Source organism: Chionomys nivalis, chromosome 20, assembly GCF_950005125.1.
Source record: "Chionomys nivalis chromosome 20, mChiNiv1.1, whole genome shotgun sequence".
NCBI classification, from domain to species: domain Eukaryota; kingdom Metazoa; phylum Chordata; class Mammalia; order Rodentia; family Cricetidae; genus Chionomys; species Chionomys nivalis.
The window spans coordinates 9,887,275-9,907,621 of NC_080105.1; the positions used below are offsets into that span (position 1 = coordinate 9,887,275).

At 43.5% G+C, this 20,347-nt stretch overlaps 1 protein-coding gene across 1 annotated transcript; it reads right to left on the reverse strand.

Moving 5' to 3' along the window:
* Nucleotides 1-17,908: 17,908 nt before the first annotated feature.
* LOC130863089 (serine/threonine-protein kinase SBK1-like) lies at nt 17,909-19,147 on the reverse strand. Its single transcript, XM_057753017.1, has one exon. It carries the CDS (start codon nt 19,145-19,147, stop codon nt 17,909-17,911), a length of 1,239 nt encoding a protein of 412 aa, XP_057609000.1.
* Between the last annotated feature and the right edge of the window lie 1,200 nt (nt 19,148-20,347).

The following is a 20,347-nucleotide window of genomic DNA, read 5'->3' on the forward strand; positions in this document are numbered from 1 at the left end:
TTTTATTAAATATATTTTCTGGACCGTTGAGCTGCACTTCTTCTCCTTCTTCTATTCCTATTATTCTTAGGTTTGGTCTTTTTATTGTGTCCCATATTTCCTGAATGTTTTGTGATGAGAATTTGTTGGCCTTGCTGTTTTCTTTAATCAGCATGTTTATTTTCTCTATGGTATCTTCAGAATTTGAGATTCTTTCTTCTATCTCTTGTATTCTGTTGGTTATGCTTGCTTCTGTAGTCTCTATTCGTTTACCTAGATTTTCCCTGTCCAGCTGGCCTTCTGTTTGTGTTTTCTTATTTGCCTCCATTTCAGTTTTTAAGTCTTGAACTGTTTCCATTATCTGTTTGATTGTTTTTCCTTGGTTTCCTAGGGTATCATTCACTGATTTACTCAATTCTTCAAACTTTCTGTTATACTTCTCATCCATTTCTATAAGGGCATGTTTTACATGCTGTTTAAGGGCGTCAATCACTTTCATAAAGTCAATTTTATCTACTTCTTCATGATTAAGGTGTTCATGTCCTCCTGTTGTGAGGTCGCTGGGTTCTGGTGGTTTCATATAGTTTTTCAGATCGTTGGGTGAATTCTTGCATTGGCGCCTGCCCATCTCTTTCTCCGAATGCTCCCCTATGGATCTTCTTTTACCGGATCAGGTCTACTTGCCTACTGACGTATCTTCCCCGTGCTGGCACTCGGCAGTGATAGCTCTCCTGGTGCTCCAGTGATGTCTCTCCTGGTACCAATATCAGATCTCCGTGCCCAAAGACGGCTCTCCTGGTACCCAGATTAGCTCTCCCACTGATGGCTTTCCTGGTGCCAAGATCAGATCTCCGTGCAGGTTGGGTAGTTCCTAAACAAAGCTCCTACCTTGCTTGGTGCAGGCAGGCCAATGAACCAAAGGAAGTCTCGCCTGCCTGCTTGCCCTGAGGATTTGCCCGCAGTGCCAGACAGACTGAGCTGGATGGTGTTATGTGCCCAAAGAGGAAAGGGGGCAGAAGGAAGAAGGGTTCTGGATGCAAGCTGGGTGGGACAAGAAGAGAGAGGCAGTATTCAGGGTGTAGAGCCCCTGCAGGGAGCCCAGGGAGTATAGGGTGGGGGATGAGGAACTTCAGAGTTCCCTGTCCAGGGCTGCTTCCGCCACCGCCGGTCACAAACTCACCCCGCTGCTGTCTCTCCTGGTGCCTAGATCAGATCTCCGTGCAGGTTGGGTAGTTTGTAAACAAAGCCCTTACCTTGCTTGTTGCAGGCAGGCCAGTGAAACAAAGGAAGTCTCGCCTGCCTACTTGCCCTGAGGATTTGCCCCCAGCGCCAGACAGACTGAGCTGGATGGTGTTATGTGCCCAAAGAGGAAAGGGGGCAGAAGGAAGAAGGGTTCTGGATGCAAGCTGGGTGGGACAAGAAGAGAGAGGCAGTATGCAGGGTGTAGAGCCCCTGCAGGGAGCCCAGGGAGTCGGTCATTTCGTTCTTACTTTTATTTTTGTTTTTGAGCATTAGCATTTTTATCCTAATCCCTGGTTCCTGGACACTCAAGCAATGCCGCATAATCAAACCATACATTGAATAATTACTCCCACAATGCACTGCATTGTGCCACTGTTGAGCCTTAGTATATTGTATAGGCAGGATAACAAAGTTTTGTGGCTGGGCTGGTATATACATTTCTCATTTGGTAGCCTCTAGAATACTTCCTGTACCAAAGATATTAGATCATGGGGGTGAAAGTTCTACACAGGCATCAGCTAGATGTCTCCAGTCCAATGAGTTGTGTGGGAATTGTACTCTACATACATGATGTGAATTTTTTTAGCTTGAGATTTTGTGGGATTCCCAAAAGCTGGAGATGGGGTGTCTCTGACACTTTTGCCTTCTTTTGGAACTCTTTTTCCTCTGCTGGGTTGTCCTAACCAGCCTTAATATGAGGGTTTGGATCTAGAAATAAAGCATCTTTTTATATACTGTTCAACTGATATTACTGGGAGGCCTGATCTTTTCTTAAGAGAAGCTCAGGAGCCATGGATCTCGGGGAGAAGAAGAGGGGGGATGTTGGGAAGAGTGGATGCTGTGGTCAGAGAGTATTTTATAAGAGAAGAATAAATAAAAAGAAAATCAGATGTATGCCCAGTTACCTACTTGTTATTGCCATGTCCCTCAAAATTGCCCACTCACTTACAAATTCATTGATGGATTAGTTAACTGATAAGGTAAGTGCATCATATTCTGTCACCTCTCAATGATGCTGCAAGGTTGGAACTAAGCCTTCAGCACAGGAGCCTTTGGGACTTTTTAAAAGAGAAACCATAATAGCAACAGGTAAGCATGAAGGGCTAACTTTATGCCATAACCAGCTCTCATAATTAAGTGGTTAAGAAGGTATCCCTAATAGATAGATTCCTCCTTTTTGAGAGACTATAGAGAATCAGTAGGAGAAGGATGCTCACGAGTCCACAATTGTACTATTAAGGATGTGGAATGTTAGTATAATGACTGTACTTTACTCACTATATTTTTTAAATTTTAGTTTTGAGATTACAATATAATTATAAGAATTTTCCCTCTTTTTCCTCCTTCCAAGTCATCCCATACACTCCTTCCTGCTCTCCTTCAAATACATGGTCTTTTACTAATTGTTATTGGATGCACATATGCATATACATTTCTGAATATAATCTGTTGGGTACATATAATGCTACCTATGTGTGTTTTGTTTTGTTTTGTTTTGCACTGGACAACAAATTCATATGCTCTTCCCTGGGGAAACAATTTCTTCAGCTCCTAGATTTTCTAGTTGCCTATAGTTCTTTGTGTAGCGTTGAGAACTCATGGGCTTTGCCTTTTTCGGTTTGGCATGTCCGTTGGTATATGCCCTGTATTCTTGACCACAATACTTCACTTTTGTTTTTATGTAATCAGTAATTGAGGGACTGTGATTTTAAACTTAAGTATCAGAAAAAGAATACTTTCTATTCTTTAGTGTCTGAATTTTTCAGATCTTCATTTTCAGAACATGCCTTCACCATGAATGGCACAGTGGATTAGTGACCACCCAGTTGTCAGGAGAGTCTTCTAACACTGTTACTGTGCAGTCAATGTCTCTCTAGATGGAGTGGGCTCAGAAAGCACTTGCTGGACTGCAGTTGCTAAACCTCTAAATTACTGCTGAAGATTGGAAAGCTTTGATGTAAATATATAAAAAGGGAGAGTAGAGGAATAAGGATAGGAGTTATGTAACAAGAGATATCAACTGTACCAATGTCTATGAACAGTGTAAAAGGAGCTGATATTGACTCAGGTTCACTGAGGCTGCTCTTGTTTTGGTAAATCTGGTCAAATGGATGCTTGACATTATATGCAGTTTTATCTTGGAAGAGTGCAACATGCAGTTTGACTTTTGAATGTTTATGACACAATGGAACACTAGTAAAGTCCTAGTATCTGTAACTGTTAGACACTTTCATTTTAAGTGATCTAAGATCAGATACTAGAGTATAACCAATGGCATAAGAAATATAATTAGCTTTTGCACCTAATTCTTGGCAGAGAGCTCATAAAACTTTTTGAATATACCTAGTAATAGGAGTGTCTTTTGTAATTCACAAGGAAACCCCTTTGCTCACATCAGAAATTATGGCAATGGGATGATCTCAGGTGAGTTCCTCTACATAGCTTCAGTGTGAGAATGCTCGATAGAAGGAAACTCATGATAAATGTTTGCAATTTTCATTGGAATTGGAAAGTAGACTGGGTATGTCTGCCAAAATTCTAAACAATTAATTTTACGAATTTCTTGTTTTGTACACTTGTCAGAATTCTGGGAGGATGATGTGCTCAGAAAGGCACAAAATACACAATACCCACTCTCCAAAGCCTGACTTTTCTTGTATCTTTCATTTGGCTATTCTTTCATAATTACCCAGTAAACATTACAATAATAATGATACACTTAACTTTGATATAATTTAAAACTTTTCACTAAAGCTCATCAAAAACATATAAAGGAAAGACACAGTATAGATGAAAAATATCTGCAATCTCCATCACTGCAGATGGTACATCCAAATAACCAAACAACTTTGTCAACTCCCCTTGTTCACTTTCTGCCCTTTTGTTTTTTCTCCCTTTATCTCACATGTGTCCCACTACACTTTTCCACTTCCTCAAAAATCTTTTCTTTCTGTTCCTGTAGTCCTCTTTCTTGTTTGATGACCTATACCAACACCCATACACATGTATACACCTGCAAAACATTAAAAGCTAGAACTCACATATGAGGGCAAAATGAAATATTTATTTTTCTAAGTCTCAGTTATCTTGCTTAATATAATAATTTCTATATTCATCCATTTATACAAATTTTAAAATTTTGTTTTTCTTTGTAGTTGAATGAAATTTTATAAGATATATGTATTACATTTTCCTTATTCATTATCTGTTGCTGGATACTTAGACTGATTCCATTTTGACCCTATTTCCACCCTATTATAAATATGAATGTACAAGTATCATGGTGGTAGGATTCAAGTCCTTTGAGTATATGCTTGAAATTCTAGCGATAGCAATAAGACAACATAAGGGGATTAAAGGGATTCAAATTGGAAAGGAAGAAGTTAAACTTTCATTATTTGCAGACAATATGATAGTGTACATAAGCGACCCCAAAAACTCCGCCAAAGAACTCCTACAGCTGATAAATACCTTTAGTAGCGTGGCAGGATACAAGATCAACTCCAAAAAATCAGTTGCCCTCCTATACACAAAGGATAAGGAAGCAAAGAGGGAAATCAGAGAAGCATCACCCTTCACGATAGCCACAAATAGCATAAAATATCTTGGGGTAACTCTAACCAAGGAAGTGAAGGATCTATTTGACAAGAACTTTAAGTCTTTGAAGAAAGAAACTGAGGAGGATACCAGAAAATGGGAGGATCTCCCTTGCTCTTGGATTGGGTGGATCAACATAATAAAAATCGCAGTTCTACCAAGGGCAATTTATAGATTCAATGCAATCCCCATTAAAATCCCATCAAAATTCTTCACAGATCTTGAGAGGACATTAATCAACTTTATATGGAAAAACAAAAAACCCAGGATACCCAAAACAATCTTATACAATAAAGGAGCTTCGGGAGGCATTACCATCCCTGACTTCAAACTCTATTACAGAGCTTCAGTATTGATAACAGCTTGGTATTGGCATGAAAACAGAGAAGTCGATCAATGGAACCGAGTAGAAGACACTGATATTAACCCACAAACATATGAACACCTGATTTTTGATAAAGGAGCTAAAAGTATTTAATGGAAAAAAGAGAGCATCTTCAACAAATGGTGCTGGCAGAACTGATTGTCAACCTGTAGAAGAATGAAAACAGATCCATATCTATCGCCATGCACAAAACTCAAGTCCATATGGATTAAAGACCTCAATATTAGTCTGAACACACTGAACCTGATAGAAGAAAAAGTGGGAAGTACTCTACAACATATGAGTACAGGAGATCACTTCCTACGTACATCCCCAGCAGCACAGACATTAAGGACAACATTGAATAAGTGAGACCTCCTGAAACTGAGAAGCTTCTGTAAAGCAAGGGACACTGTCACTAAGACAAAAAGGCAACCCACCGACTGGGAGAAGATCTTCACCAACTCTGCAACAAACAAAGTTCTGATCTTCCAAATATATAAAGAACTCAAGAAACTAGACTTTAAAATGCTAATTAACCCACTTAAAAATGGGGCACTGAACTGAACAGAGAATTCTCAACAGAAGAAATTCAAATGGCCAAAAGACACTTAAGGTCATGCTCAACCTCCTTAGCGATAAGGGAATTTCAAATTAAAACAAATTTGAGATACCATCTTACACCTGTCAGAATGGCTAAAATCTAAAACACCAATGATAGCCTTTGCTGGAGAGGTTGTGGAGTAAGGAGCACACTCATCCATTGCTGGTGGGAATGCAAACTTGTGCAACCACTTTGGAAATCAGTGTGGCGATATCTCAGGAAATTTGGGATCAACCTACTCAAAGATCTAGTATTACCACTCTTGGGAATATACCCAAGAGATACCCTATTATATGACAAAAGTATTTTTTCAACTATGTTCATAGCAGCATTGTTTGTAATAGCCAGAACCTGGAAACAACCTAGATGCCCTTCAATGGAGGAATGGATGAAGAAAGTGTGGAATATATACATATTAGAGTACTACTCAGCGGTAAAAAACAATGACTTCTCGAATTTTGCATGCAAAAAGATGGAAATAGAAAACACTACCCTGATTGAGGTAATCCAGACCCAAAAAGAAGATCATGGTATGTACTCACTCATAATTGGTTTCTAGCCATAAATAAAGGACATTGAGCATATAATTTGTGATCCTAGAGAAGCTAAATAAGAAAGTGAATCCAAAGAAAATCGTATAGTCATCCGCCTGGATAGAGGAAGTAGACAAGATTGCCGGGCAAAAACTGGGAACTTGAGGGTGAGGTGGCATGGGGCTAGGGGGAAATGGGGTAGAAATGTGAGAAGGGGAGGATGGGAGTAGCTTGGGGGATTGGGATGGTTGGAATATAGGAAGGGTGGATATGGGAGCAGCGAAATATATATCCTAACTAAGGGAGCCATCTTAGGATTGGCAAGAGACTTGACTCTAGAGGGGCTCGCAGGTGTCCAGGGAGATGTCCCCAGCTGGTACCTTGGGTAACTGAGGAGAGGGAACCTGAAATGACCCTATCCTATACTGATGAATATCTTGCATATCACCTTAGAACCTTCATCTGGCGATAGATCAAGATAGAGACAGACTCAATTTGGAGCAATGGTCTGCGCTCTTAAGGTCCAAATGAGGAGCAGAAGGAGGGAGAACATGAACAAGGAAGCCGGAACCAAGAGGGGTCACCCACCCACTGTGACAGTGGAACTGATCTATTGGGAGCCCACCAAGGCCAGCTAGACTGGGACTGAATAAGCATGGGTTGAAACTGGACTCTGTGAACATGGCAGACAATGAAGGCTGATGAGAAGCCAAGGACAATGGCACTAGGTTTTGATCCGAATACATGAACTGGCTTTAGGGGAGCTTAGCCTGTTTGGAAGCTCACCTTCCTGGACCTAGATAGAAGTGGGAGGACCTTGGTCTTCCCACAGGGCACAGAATTTGGACTGCTGTTCAGTATCAAGAGGGATGCGGAATGGAGTGGGAGGAGGAGAAGAGGAGTGGGGATAGGGGGAGGGGAGTGGGGAAAGGGGGCAATATGTGGGAGAAGGGGGAGGGAAATGGGAAATGGGGAGCAGGTGGAAATTTTAATTAAAAAAGAATAAAAATAAATAATTAAAAAAATATAATAAATCATATAAATATTTAAAATATTAAAAAAAATAACAATGCATGAAAAAAGGACACAGTTGAAGGAGAACTGGGATGTGTGGTATATAGGAGAGTTGGAGGTATGAAAGTAAAGGCACAAATGTTATAATTTGTAGAGAGTCAAAAGGTTCACATGTTCACAGATAGAACTGGGGAAACTAGGAATGTTAATCACACCAAATTGTCAATCCAATGAATATTTGTATACTCTGTTTTCTATTCTGACAGGTGGGCTGGTAGTGGATAATAGCCAACACATATTTTCCTTGTGTTATCTGTGGCCAGGCCATACTAAACTCCCAGAAGCAACAGTGGACATACTTAATATTCAAAGTGTCAAAATACAGTCAAAATGGTTCATACTGATTCATGCCTTGGGAAACTGTGAGAGAGTCTCAGGAAGAAAAAAAAAGAGGTATTTTAGCTCAAGTTTTCTTTTTTTTTTGTTTTGTGGCATGTTCTTGTATGTCACTTTTCTGTTTCTTGCAACAAATGCTTGTATTCAATTCATAAGACATTATTATTGTCTTGAACATAGCTATAGAACCCAATCTGGTTAAAGGATGGGCTGAATGTTGTCCTCGCTGTATCTACAATCTTGAGACAACCCAGGGTCAAATTCTAAAAGATTTAGTCATGTTTCTTTTACAAATATGGGTTCTCTTGTATTTGGGACATAGGTATTTAGGACTGAGATTTCACCTTGATGAATTGGTCCTGTTATGAGAATAAAATGTCCTCCTCCATCTCTTCTAATTGGTATTAGTTTGAAATCTATTTTGTTAGATATTGGTGGAGGTATATCAGCTTGTTTCTTAGGTGCACTTGATTGGAAAATCTTTTCCCAAACCTTTACACTGAGGTAATGTCTGTCTTTGACGTTGAAGTGTGTTTCTTGTATACAGAAGTATGGATCTTGCTTTCATATGCATTCTCTTAGCCTGGGTCTTTGCACGGGTGAATTGAGTCCACTGATATTAAGAGATATTAATGAAGAGTGTCTGAAATTACTGTTATTTTTCTTTTCTTTTTCTTTTTTTAAAAACAACTTTGAGATACCATCTTCCACCTGTCAGAATGGTTAAAATCAAAAACACCAATGATAGCCTTTGCTGGAGAGGTTGTGGAGAAAGGGGCACACTCATTCATTGCAGGTGGGAATGCAAACTTGTGCAACCACTTTGGAAATCAGTGTGGCGATTTCTCAGGAAATTTGGGATCAACCTACCCCAAGATCCAGTAATACCACTATTGGGAATATACCCAAGAGATGCCCCATCAAATGACAAAAGTATCTGTTCAACTATGTTCATAGCAGCATTGTTTGTAATAGCCAAAACCTGGAAACAACCTAGATGCCCTTCAATGGAGGAATGGATGAAGAAAGTGTGGAATATATACATATCAGAGTACTACTCAGCGGTAAAAAACAATGACTTCTCGAATTTTGCGTGCAAATGGATGGAAATATAAACACTATCCTGAGTGAGATATCCCAGACCCAAAAAAGGAACATGGGATGTACTCACTCATAATCGGTTTCTAGCCATAAATAAAGGACATTGAGCATATAATTTGTGATCCTAGAGAAGCTAAATAAGAAAGTGAACCCAAAGAAAATCGTATAGTCATCCGCCTGGAGAGGCGAAGTAGACAAGATTGCCAGGCAAAAACTGTTATTTTTCTATAGTGGTGCTTGTGTGTTTCCCTTGTTTGGGGTTTGCTGGTATGTGGTTATCTGTTGCCTGTGTTTTTATAGGTCGTTAGCTTCCTTGGATGGAGTTTTCCTTCCAGTTTTACATGGAGGGCTGGATTTGTGGATCGGTATTATTGAAATCTGGTTTTGTCATAGAATATCTTGTTTTCTCCACCAATGTTCATTTAAATCTTTGTGGGGTAGTGTAGTAGTAGCCTGGGCTTGCATCCATGGTCACTTAGTGTCTGCATCACATCTGTCCAGAATCTTCTGCCTTTCAGAGTTTCCATTGAGAAATCAGGTGTAACTATGATAGGTCTCACTTTTTATGTTACTTGGCCTCTTTTCTCAGTAGCTCTTAATTTTCTTTATTCTCTATGTTTTGAATTTTGATTATTATATGGCAAGGGGACTTATTTTTTGGTCCAGTCTACTTGATGTTCTTTAAGGTTCTTTTTCCTTCATAGAAATATCCTTCTTTACTTTTCCTCTATGATTTTATTGAATATATTTTCTGTGCCTTTGAGTTTGAGTTCTTCTCCTTCTATCTATTATGCTTAAGTTTGGTCTTTTCATGGTGTCCCAGATTTCATGAATGTTTGGGGTTAGGATTTTATTGGATTTAACAATCTCTTTGACCAATGAATCTATTTCCGCCATAGTATCTTCCACACCTGAGACTCTCTCTTCCATCTCTTGTACTCTGTTGGTTAGGCTCCCGACTGTAGTTCCCATTTGTTTACCCAGGTTTTCCATATACAGAATTTCCACTGTTTGTGTTTCCTTTATTGTCTCTATTTCGGTTTTCAAGTCTTGAGCTGTTTGAACTGTTTGTTTCAGCTGTTTGATTCTTCTTTTCTTTGTTTCCCTGGGATACTTTAAGAGATTTATTGATTTCTTCCATTTTTGTTTTTCTTTTCCTCCATTTCTTTAAGAGAAATTTTCATTTCCTCTTTAAACACCTCTATCATCCCTCATAAATTTATATTTTAAAATTATTTTCTTCTGCTTCTTCTGGGTTAGGGTGATCAAGTCTTCCTGGCATATGACCACAGGGTTCTGGTGTTACCATGTTGCTTTTTACCTTGTTGAATGAATTCTTGCATTGGGATCTACTCATCTTTTCTTCTAATTGGTGCTATCAGTGTCTTTGCCTGTTGGTCCAATCCTAATAGTTGCTGTTTACATCTTTTTAAATTGTTCTAGGTCTGTTCTGTACTGTTGCTATTTTTGTCTCGGGGAATTGCTGAGATTTCTCTTGGCCTGCTCACTTGGTCCAACCTCTTGGTTCACTCTCTTGGTCCATTCTGTGCAGCTGCAGTTTGTGTTTCAGAGTTTCTCTCTTGGTCCTCTCTGTGTAATTGCAGCCTGTGATCCAGAGTTCCTTTGAGGTTGTGGGGTGGAGGGGAGGATAGGAATTTGGAGGGGGGTGGAGTGGGACTCATAGCTTACAGGGCCTTATCGGTAGTATGGGGGTGTTGGAGTAGCCAACCTGCAGGGAACTTGCCTGCTGACTGGCTAGAGAGCTGAGCAGTTGGGGAAAAGACCCGGGCTTTTGCCTTAGTAGGGAGGGCCTATATTAGGGTGCCCCACTGTTGGGGTGATCACTCACATCTTGGTCCTCTCTATGTAGTTGCAGCCTGTGTTTCAGAGTTCCTCAGAGTTTGTGGGTAATAGCAGACTTTTTCCTGTTCAGGTTGTCAATGGACAACTGTTTTGGGTTCACCAAAGGCTGATTTGATAATCATACATTTACTCTACATTATTATTATCTTGAGTATACCTGCAAAAATAAAGACAGACAAAGCTCCAGCATATATCTTTAAGAAAATGAAGCAGGTTTTTTGCTAATTATATAAAGTATATTACAGGTATATCACATAATCCAGGTAAGGCAGTTATAGAAAGATCAAATCAATCTATAAAGGATATATTAAACAAAGAGAAAGAGATAATAAAGATCCCCAGAAATAAATTACACAATGTTTTATTAACCTTGACTTTTCTTAGCTAATCAGAAAGGAACAATCACTGCAGAGAGAAATTTGATAATAATAATAATAAAAACTTCTGAATTAAATGACCTGGTGTGTTTCAAGGATATGTTGACCTCAGAATGGTGGTACCTCTTCCACACTGGGACCAAACACAATCAGTTCTGTGGAAAGAAACAACTTTATTCTAGCTGTGTGCGACCTTGACTTGGGTAAAGTCCCTGTCACATACAAGTAACTGTGTGATTTTGAAAATGTGACTATCTGGTGGTCAATTTTATTTTCTCTACTTTGCAATAAATCTGCAATATCCTGTCACCTCACAGCCACAGTCAAGTGGGTTTTCTGTGTCAGGTAAGATATTGTGAGGCTAGGTCAGGCGAGAAGAGGTGAGAAGAGCCAAGGTGAGACAGAACAAAAACTGTGGGATGGTAGGTGTGCAGCTCTGACCACAAGGCCCTCCCTCTGTCCCTCAAGAGCAGACAGACCGTGGAGACCTGATCACTGCACTTGTCCTGTGCTGAGCTGCAAGTCTGTGGCGTGTAGAACCCAGTGTTCAGATGCTCCACAATGTTTATCCTGCTAGAGACACCTCAGACCTTTCCCACCAAAGTCACATCCCACCAGAAAGTGACAACCACCAAATAGAGCCACAGCCAATACATCCAATCATAAATGGTGTGTGAGGTTTTAGTCTGCCTCTGATGCATTCTGGTCCAATGAGCATCCAGTCAGAGACTCTTAACCACTCAGACTTGACCTTGTTCTTCCTGTCTTTGATACTGAGCAGGTTCAGGCTAGGAAGTGCTAAGGAACTGCTGAGGCCTTGTGGAGGAAGAGGCCGGTGGAGTTCCACAAGGTGAGAGCAGCCACAGATTAGCGAGGCCGGGCTCAGCATCTGTCTGGGGTGGGCCCCACATGTGGAAGACCCCAATCTCCTCACAATCGGGGCCTTAGCCCAGCTCCAGTGAGGGCTGGGGCAGTCTTCTCAGAGCCTACTGATTCCTCACAGCCCAAGTTTTCATGAGGCTTAGATGCCTGCTGTGAAGAGTCAGGATGACAGGATGCCATTCTGAAAGGACAGCATTATTACATTAGTATTTCATCCAAGTTTTAAATTCATAAGCCTAGCTTTGTCCATATTTCCTTACTTCATCTTAGCACCTGTGGGATCTGCAATGCCCACTTTCTCATTGCCTACTTGAGTAACTTTAATAGTCTTTCATTTTTCTTTGCTAGTGTGCCTAGAGATGTATCAGTGTTATTTAGATATGTATCTTTCTCTTGCTTCTTGTCATGTTTATTTTCAATTTATTAAGTTTAAAAAATTGATTAATGGCTTCTTATTCACTTTCCTTTTAGTATTTATATAAAAATTTATGTCACAAATTGTAAATCTACTTTATCCAAGCCCTTGGGAGACATGAGTTTTAGAACAGTGTGGGCTACACAGGGAGTTCTGGATACCATGGGCCATGTTATGGCATGAGATCTTATTGTAGGAGATACAAACAAAATCCGAATGTATTCACTTTCATATAAAATCATTTAATTTTTATTTTTCTAATTATTGTTTAACTTTATTCCATAAAGTTTATTTGTGTGCACCTGCTCGTTTCCCTGTTGTACTCCCTCCATCTAAAATATTTGCCCTCACAGTTCTGCAAAATTTTTCATTCTTTCCTATTTTTTCTAGATTCCATTTATTAAAGAAGATATGTGTTATTTGTATTTTGGAGAGTTGTCTATGTCTTTGACTTGTTATAGATGATTGGAACAACTTTCTTGAGAATTACGTAATTTTTTTCTATAATTTTATTTGTTGATTATCTTGCATGATTTATGCATATAATGTTTTCTTTATCCATGCATATATTGGTGTTTATCTAATCTTATTCCCTGAATCATTTGTTATAGGAAGTGCAATGATAAGAATTACACTCAAACACACACACACACACACACACACACATATATGTGATTCAGTATAGTGAACTCCCCTGGAAAGTATGCACATCCAGGAGTGATACAGCTGGTAGGTCTATGTTAAATTTTCAGCCACAGCTATTATTATAGCATCCACAGTAACTAAGATATTTTATTTTACAATGATCATAGCATATGTGTTCTTTTTTCCTCACTTCCTATGCAGCATTTAGAAAAATTTAGATTTGGTAAAAAATGTAATCATTAAAGAGACACTCAGAGCTGAAATTATGGGCACTCCAAATATTATTATACGTTGTGAGAAATGGGTCTTGGGACTCAAGAAAATGACAACACAATCTAGAGTATTTGTGTCAGGCTGTAAGTCCTGTTGAAATTTATTCTTATGCAGATTGTTACCACGGTCAGAATTTGACCTTGTATTACTACATGCTTGGGTATCTCAAAGTGGTCCACTTGGTAAGCAGCATGTACTTGTGTGTAACTAGGGTAACTTTACACACATATTTGTATTCCATATGTTTGTTGGCATTTGAGACACTGTATCCGATATGCTGATTATGAGAAATTGTTTTCAGCATGTAGAAAATGAAACTCTGCTCTTGAACTTCTACCATACACAAACTGCACCAAATGTGTCATGGATGTCAAAATGAGACGTGATTCCCTAAAAATGCCAAAGAATACAGTAGAGAAAATCTTCCAAGTTTTAAGCATAGGAAAGGGTTTTCTGAGTAGGACTCTTGTCTATTCAGTAAATGAGACAAAAACAATCAACAAATAGGATCATATGAAATTAAAACTTTTTATTTTGGTATAATAAAATATCATTTAAATGGGGATTACACAATATGAGAAAATCACTGGTGCAATGGTGACTTGAGAGTTATTGTGTATTTAACTTTCTGCTGATCTGGTGAGGCCTGCACTCTAGGTAGAAATTAGTACCTGGCACTGCGTCCATGGTCAAAAGAGCATGGCTGGATGAGGCATAGAGTCCTTTAAGATGACGTTAATGTTGTTACTTTGTGTGACAAGAGTAACTGCTTCGTAAATATTTCTGATTCTATGGATAGACGTCTTCAGCTGTCAGGCTTGGTCAGAGGCTCTTATTTATGGAGTGCATAGCAGCAAATGCACAACCTCATAATTTCAAAATGTTGAAATGTCCATGAATGTTCATTCTTAATTGGGACCTGTAGACCAACCATTCCCCTAGACAGGGGAAACGTCATGGAAATGGGTCTGAATGTCCTGCCTGAGAGTGAGGAGGACTGCTGTGACATGCTGTCTTAAGGCATGACCCAGCCACTGCTCACTCACATGAGCTGTAATCACCTGCAGCTTCAGGTGACCATGTTCAGAACTGACCGTTAACCTATCTGTCCTGAACCGGACAGCTGGAGGAGACAGCCTGCTGGTGGAAGAAAAAGCCTCCTAAGCTTTTGTCTTAGTACAGAAAATAAAAAGGAAACTTGAAGACAGCCATTTGTTTTACTTATCAGTTCCCCCTTTCTTTATCTGACATCCAGGGAAGACTGTGTAATTCCTATTTCCTCAAATTAATGAGTTTATTGAGATTAATACAGGAGTATAGGTACGGGATTACTTACAGGAATATGAATAACAAATGTGTGGTATCACAAAGGCTCCCATTAGAATGGGGGACTCAGGAAAACTAGAACCATGAACATGTCTGCATGACTTGTTTGCAACTGACTGAGACGGAGGTTCTCATTTCTTCAGTTCTAACTTAAAACCTATGTAAGCTTGGGAGCAGAAGGGCCTTATTATTCTTTTAAGTTCCAGCTTTCCCAGCCATAATTTAAATGCTGAGTCTTATGAACTTCCTAACTCTTTCCTTAGAACTTTCTGAGACTTAAGGAAATACTTCCACCCAGGGAAGAGCACACCTGTTGTAATCCCATATCAAATAATGAGTCCAGAAAGCTTACATTTAGGACTGTAAAACTACATGTATACATGTATATGCACGTAACAACAATGAAGGAAAAGAGAGGCCATACATGAGAAACAGCAAGGGAGAGTGTAGGGAGGTTTTGCAAAGATTAAAGAGAAGAGGAAATAATGTAATTATAATCTCAAAAATAACAGAAAATATTTATGTCAAAAAGGAAGTTTTTACATAATATTTCATCCTTTCCTTAAAATATTAGTTGGTTCCACAAGATCACAGTCTACCATGGAGCTCTGCAAAGGCACTAAAGCTGCACACAAGTCCTGAAGTTCCTGGTGAAGCAAACTTTATTGTTCACCTCCTCTGTAAGCACAGCTCCAGCATGGTGAGTGACTCGGCCATAAAGCACTGCTTCTCTCATACATAGTTTTTTCAGCAAAACCTATCATTCACCATCTCCAGTCTGTGATATTTGTGAGAGCTGTGTTTGTGATAACCAAACATCCTAGTGCTTCCTTTGAGCCAGTCCATCAGAAATGATTTCATGAATATTTCATTAGATTATGTATCCTTTTTGTCATGAAGGTTTTTTTTTATCTTTCTAAATTTTTATTTTATAGCAATTGTCATAGTTAGAGATGTAAATAACACATTTAAAAACCTCCCCAGGGCCAAAGGATGCCAGAGTATTTACAAAGACATGGGGTAGGGGAGGCAAGACAGGAGCGTGAGGCTCAAGGGCTTGGGTTCAATCCAGGGCCCTGCCCCAGACTTGGACAGATGCCAACCACCAGCACTGTGTTGTGGGCTCAGGGAGCATCACACAGCCTGGGGCCCTCTAGTCACAGGAGCTGGTGGGAGACCTCTAGCTAACTGAAGGCCCCACTTCCTATCCAGGAAGCTCCCCTACAGCCCACAAGCCAGTTCAAGGGGCCCCTGGGAAGCACCAAAGGACAGGGGCAGTGTGAGGGACACACAGGCTGGGACAGGTGTCAATGGATGATCTGGCCTGCCCTGGGGTGAGACAGAGACACACACATACGTGTGCGTACATGAACAAACCATACCTTCACAGAAAAACTGCAAAGGGGGAGGTTTCTCCTGTGGGTTTTGTCTTCTAAGTCTCCATGTCTACGATGTTATTTTTTTGCTATTATTATTATTATTTTGTTTCTTCAACAGTGACAAACTGAGGTAAACATCTGTAACCAACACCTTTCCTAAGGGGCAAAGGGTCCCAACCCAACAGACAGAGACAGTACCAGTGGTGGCAGCAAGAGCGGAGCCTGACCCAGCCTGAGTCCGGTTCAGGGTCAGGCTGGTTGCTGCCTCTGAAGGATAGGGCTGGGCTACATACCTAATGTCTCTTCTGAGGACTACCAGATACTACAAGGGAGAGGCCTCCCACACAGGATCTCAACAGAGAGAGGGTGCACATGGGACGCGGGATGTCTACTGTGGAATCTCGCTTCCTTGTTATTGCAGATCAGGGTGGAGAGGCCTAAGGCAAGAGGAGAAGTAGCGGCTGGGAAGGAGGGCCTGGTGGCCCCAAGTGGGCCAGGGCAGTGATGGGGGCCTTCTGAGATTCGGCTCTCGGCAGGAGGAGGGGTTTGCTACTTACCTGGCATGTGGGTCCTGTGTCCACTAGGGAAGTGGTGGCACCCCAGGAAAGTGGGACCAGGCCCTGGAGCAACCACAGTTTGTAAACTGGACTCAGGCAGGGCAGGGAGACCTATAGCCCTTTGTGGTGGGAGCAAGGGGTTATGTAGAGAGGTGGGGGCTCCAGGCTGAGGGGTGGTTGGTGCCCCTTGCAGCTAGCCAGCCAGCCCCACTATGGAACCTCTTAGAATGACCCAGAACTTTTGGAGGGACCCTAAGAGAGGCAACCCAGGCTGGCCAGTTGGGTGGTGCCAGGCGGAAGGCACAGCCTCCCTGTGCTGAGGTTATTACAGGGGTTCCTTACGCCTCCACATTGAGTAGGAGTCCCAAAGGAGAGCAGGGGCAAGGTGAAATCCTGTTTTGCTGCCGAAGAACCTGAGCCAACAGCAGGTGTCTCCTGGGATTCCCTGAGGAGTGTGGTAAAACACAGGCCTGGCTCTTGGCAGCTGCCTGGTGAGGTGTCCGGACCCTCAAAGTCACCAGACACACATCACACTCACTCTGACTTCAACGACTTCCTGTCCCATCCACGGATGCGCTCCTCCCCTGCAAGGGTACTGCCCTAGAACCGTGAGGCTCACACACGTGATTGACAAACCCCAGGAATAACTAGCGCAACTGTTTCCCTGCTTGCTGAGTGCCCAGGGAAGGAGCAGCTGGGCTGTGAATGCACCCCCTTACCCTAGAGACACAGGAGTGCCAAGCCTCCCGTTCTCCTGCCATCTGTTCCCCTATACCCTCAGGAGGGGTACCTACTGGAACTCTGTTCCCAATGGCCTCGTGGCTGCGGTAATGGCTCTCCCTTCTGGGATCTAAGTACCCATCAGCAGGAAGAGGTGAGGGGGCATCTCTAATATTCGGGTCTGTTCCTGCACACAACTTTTGCTACCTTTAGGGGGCTTGGCCTCTCCCTCTGACCTCCTGGGCACCACTGTTGTCAACCCAGTGCCTGTTCCCAGCCAGTTTCTAAGGGTCTCGTGCTCATCTCTGCCCAACACCAAAGGCCCCTTTCTGGGCCCAGGTTCGGATGGAAGATTGTAGGGTGATCTGCCAAGGGGTGTGAAGCGCCAGAAGTGTCCAGGTTCCAGAGCTCAGTCTGGCCCACAAGCTCCCAGCCTTTGTCACGGGCCTCGGCTCCTCTGGGCTGAGGCTGGCCACACACATGGTCATCCGCTAACTATGTCACCAGCCCACCACCGACCCGGGTGTCTGGGCCTCCTAGTCTACACTACTCCCTCCCACCGCGCTGTGGCTGCTCCCTGTCCCCAGTATGGGTTGGAGCATACGCGGCTTCCCCGCAGCGACTGCGGTGCTCCTAGCAGCTCAGACGCAGATTTCGATGGCCGTGGCCAGCACCACCTGCCCTTTGCTCTTGTATGCAGGGCCATCGGTCCTGCCCGAGGGAGCGGACAGAGCCAGACCAGCCTCAGGCACGGGCACGGGCACCGGAACGGGCACCACGCTGGGCGGCGAGGACCGTGAACCGCTGCCACTCTCGGTGAGCACGGTGCGCTTGAGCGGTGCAGGAGCCTCGAGGCGCAGGGGCCAGGGCAGGCGGTCCCCAGGAGGTTTGCGTGCACGGTGCGAAGGCCACCGCCCAAGCTCAGATGTGAGCTCCTGTTTGAGGAAGCGGAAGACCTCCTTGGCCGGCCCGCGACGCTCCGGCTCCAGAGCCAGCAGCCGCTGGAACATGCGCAGTGCAGGCTCGGTGAAGCGGCGCCACTGCGAAGGCAGCCCCGGCAGGCGGCCCTGCTGCCAGCGCACGAACTCCTCGAAGAAGGCATCGGCGCCTGACGCAGCCTCCCACGGGAAGTTGCCGGTGAGCACACAGAAGATAAGCACTCCGAACGCCCACACATCCACGCCTGTGTCCACCGCGAAGCCATAGGCACGGCCCGCCTGGCACACCTCGGGCGCTGTGTAGGGTATAGTGCCGCTCCCACGCTTCACACGGCAGCCCACGCGCCGCGTCATGCCGAAGTCCGCCAGCTTCACACGGCGGCACTCACGGTCAAACAGCAGCACGTTCTCGGGTTTGATGTCGCGGTGCACTAGCTGTCTGCTGTGCATGAAGTCCAGCGCCAGCCCCAGCTGCTGCACACAGCGCTTCACCGTGTCCTCGGGGAGGCCCACCTGGGGAGGGATGATGTCAAACAGGTCTCCAGCAGGCGCGCACTCCTGGGCAAAGACATAGCATTCCTCAGTCTCGAAGACCACGTCGAAGACCTTGATGATGAAGGGGCTGGATGACAGGCTGTTGGTGATGCTCACTTCACGCAGGAAATTCTTCAGCTTTGTCTTGCTCTTATTCACAAATTTCAGCGCCATTTTGGTGCCTGTGCCCTTGTAAGCCACCAGGTCAACCTTCCCGTAGGTCCCTTTACCCAGCTCCCGGACAAGTTCGTAGTGCTTGGTAAGGTCGCTGGCAGTCAGTGTGCGCAGTGTCCGTGCTTGCATGTCTTCTGTGAGGAGGGGCACACCTGCACCTGGTACAGGGGCGGCCCCCGGCCCGCAGCAAGGCAGGGAGTGGAGCGGTTCAGGCTCTGGGCAGCCCGCGCTCATCTTCTCCCTGGGCTGGGGCCTCAGGGACGCCGCGGCAGGGGGTCTGGGCGCCCTGTAGGTCTTCGTCAGCCTGGCCCGAGATGGGCTCAGGGCACCACCACCACCATAAGCCGGGACGCGGAGGGCGTCGCTAGGGGCTCGGTTGCCCAGGTCCCGGGGCTTTGGGGTGCCCGCGGCTTCTCGTTAGCAAGAGGGTCTGCTCTCGCTGTCCTAGGTTTGGGGGATCCTGTGTACCGGAGCAGCAGGGAGGGCTACCGCCCCAAAGCTGGGTCGCTCTCTGTCTTCAGGTGTGTGGTTGCAGCAAGCAGATCTTAGGGGGCCCCGGGTTGGAGCGGTCGCCGCGCGCTGGGTCCCGGTAACCGCGTGCGGGGCTGGAGGTCACGGCTCAGCCGCTGGGGGGCTCGGGCGCCGCCGCTGCAAGCAGCCCGGCCCTGCGGGCCCCTGCCCCGGCCTGGCGCGGGCTGAGGCTGCGGCTCCTGCTTCGGCTCCCGCTCCACCCGGTGTTCTGGCTCCAGCGCCGGCGCCCGCCCGGGCTGCGCTCCATCGCGGCCTCCTGTCATGAAGGTTTAAGTAAGTATATGACCTTCCTTCCAACTTTTATAGAAGTCAGATTGATCCCAGATGTTCTCATAGCCTACAATGTCATGTGTCAAGCTTTGACAGGATGTTTCATTGATATTTTGAAAGTCTTTTGTACTTCAAGCAGTTGAGAGACAGATTACTCCCTGACCAAGACAGTCTCTTTGCAGGCCATGTTAAGGTTCAAAAGCAAGTTCTAGCATGTGTTTTCCTTTTCTCTGTATAAAAAGTTGAACCTAAGTGGCATCTTCTATCACCTGCATTCCAAACAGAGAGTTACATAAGTGGCATATTCTATCACCCTTATTCTAAAGAGAGAATTGCATTCTAATTATATACAAGTGTAGTAGTGAATTTTGTCCTATGGAATTTTAATGGATACTGCAGTTTCACATATGATCTTGATTCTTCCATAAACCTTCTGATTTATGATAAGTCTATTTTCTGGCTTTGTTCACATCTTTCCATTTCCATTTAGAAAACTCTACAGATTTTATCTCTTTACAAAATGTATTTAGTCAGAAAAAGTTTTTTGAACTTCGTGTCAGAGAAGCAATAAAAACTGAATATATCAACTCTTTGAATTCATTATTTCTATATTACATTTGTCATATAAAGAAA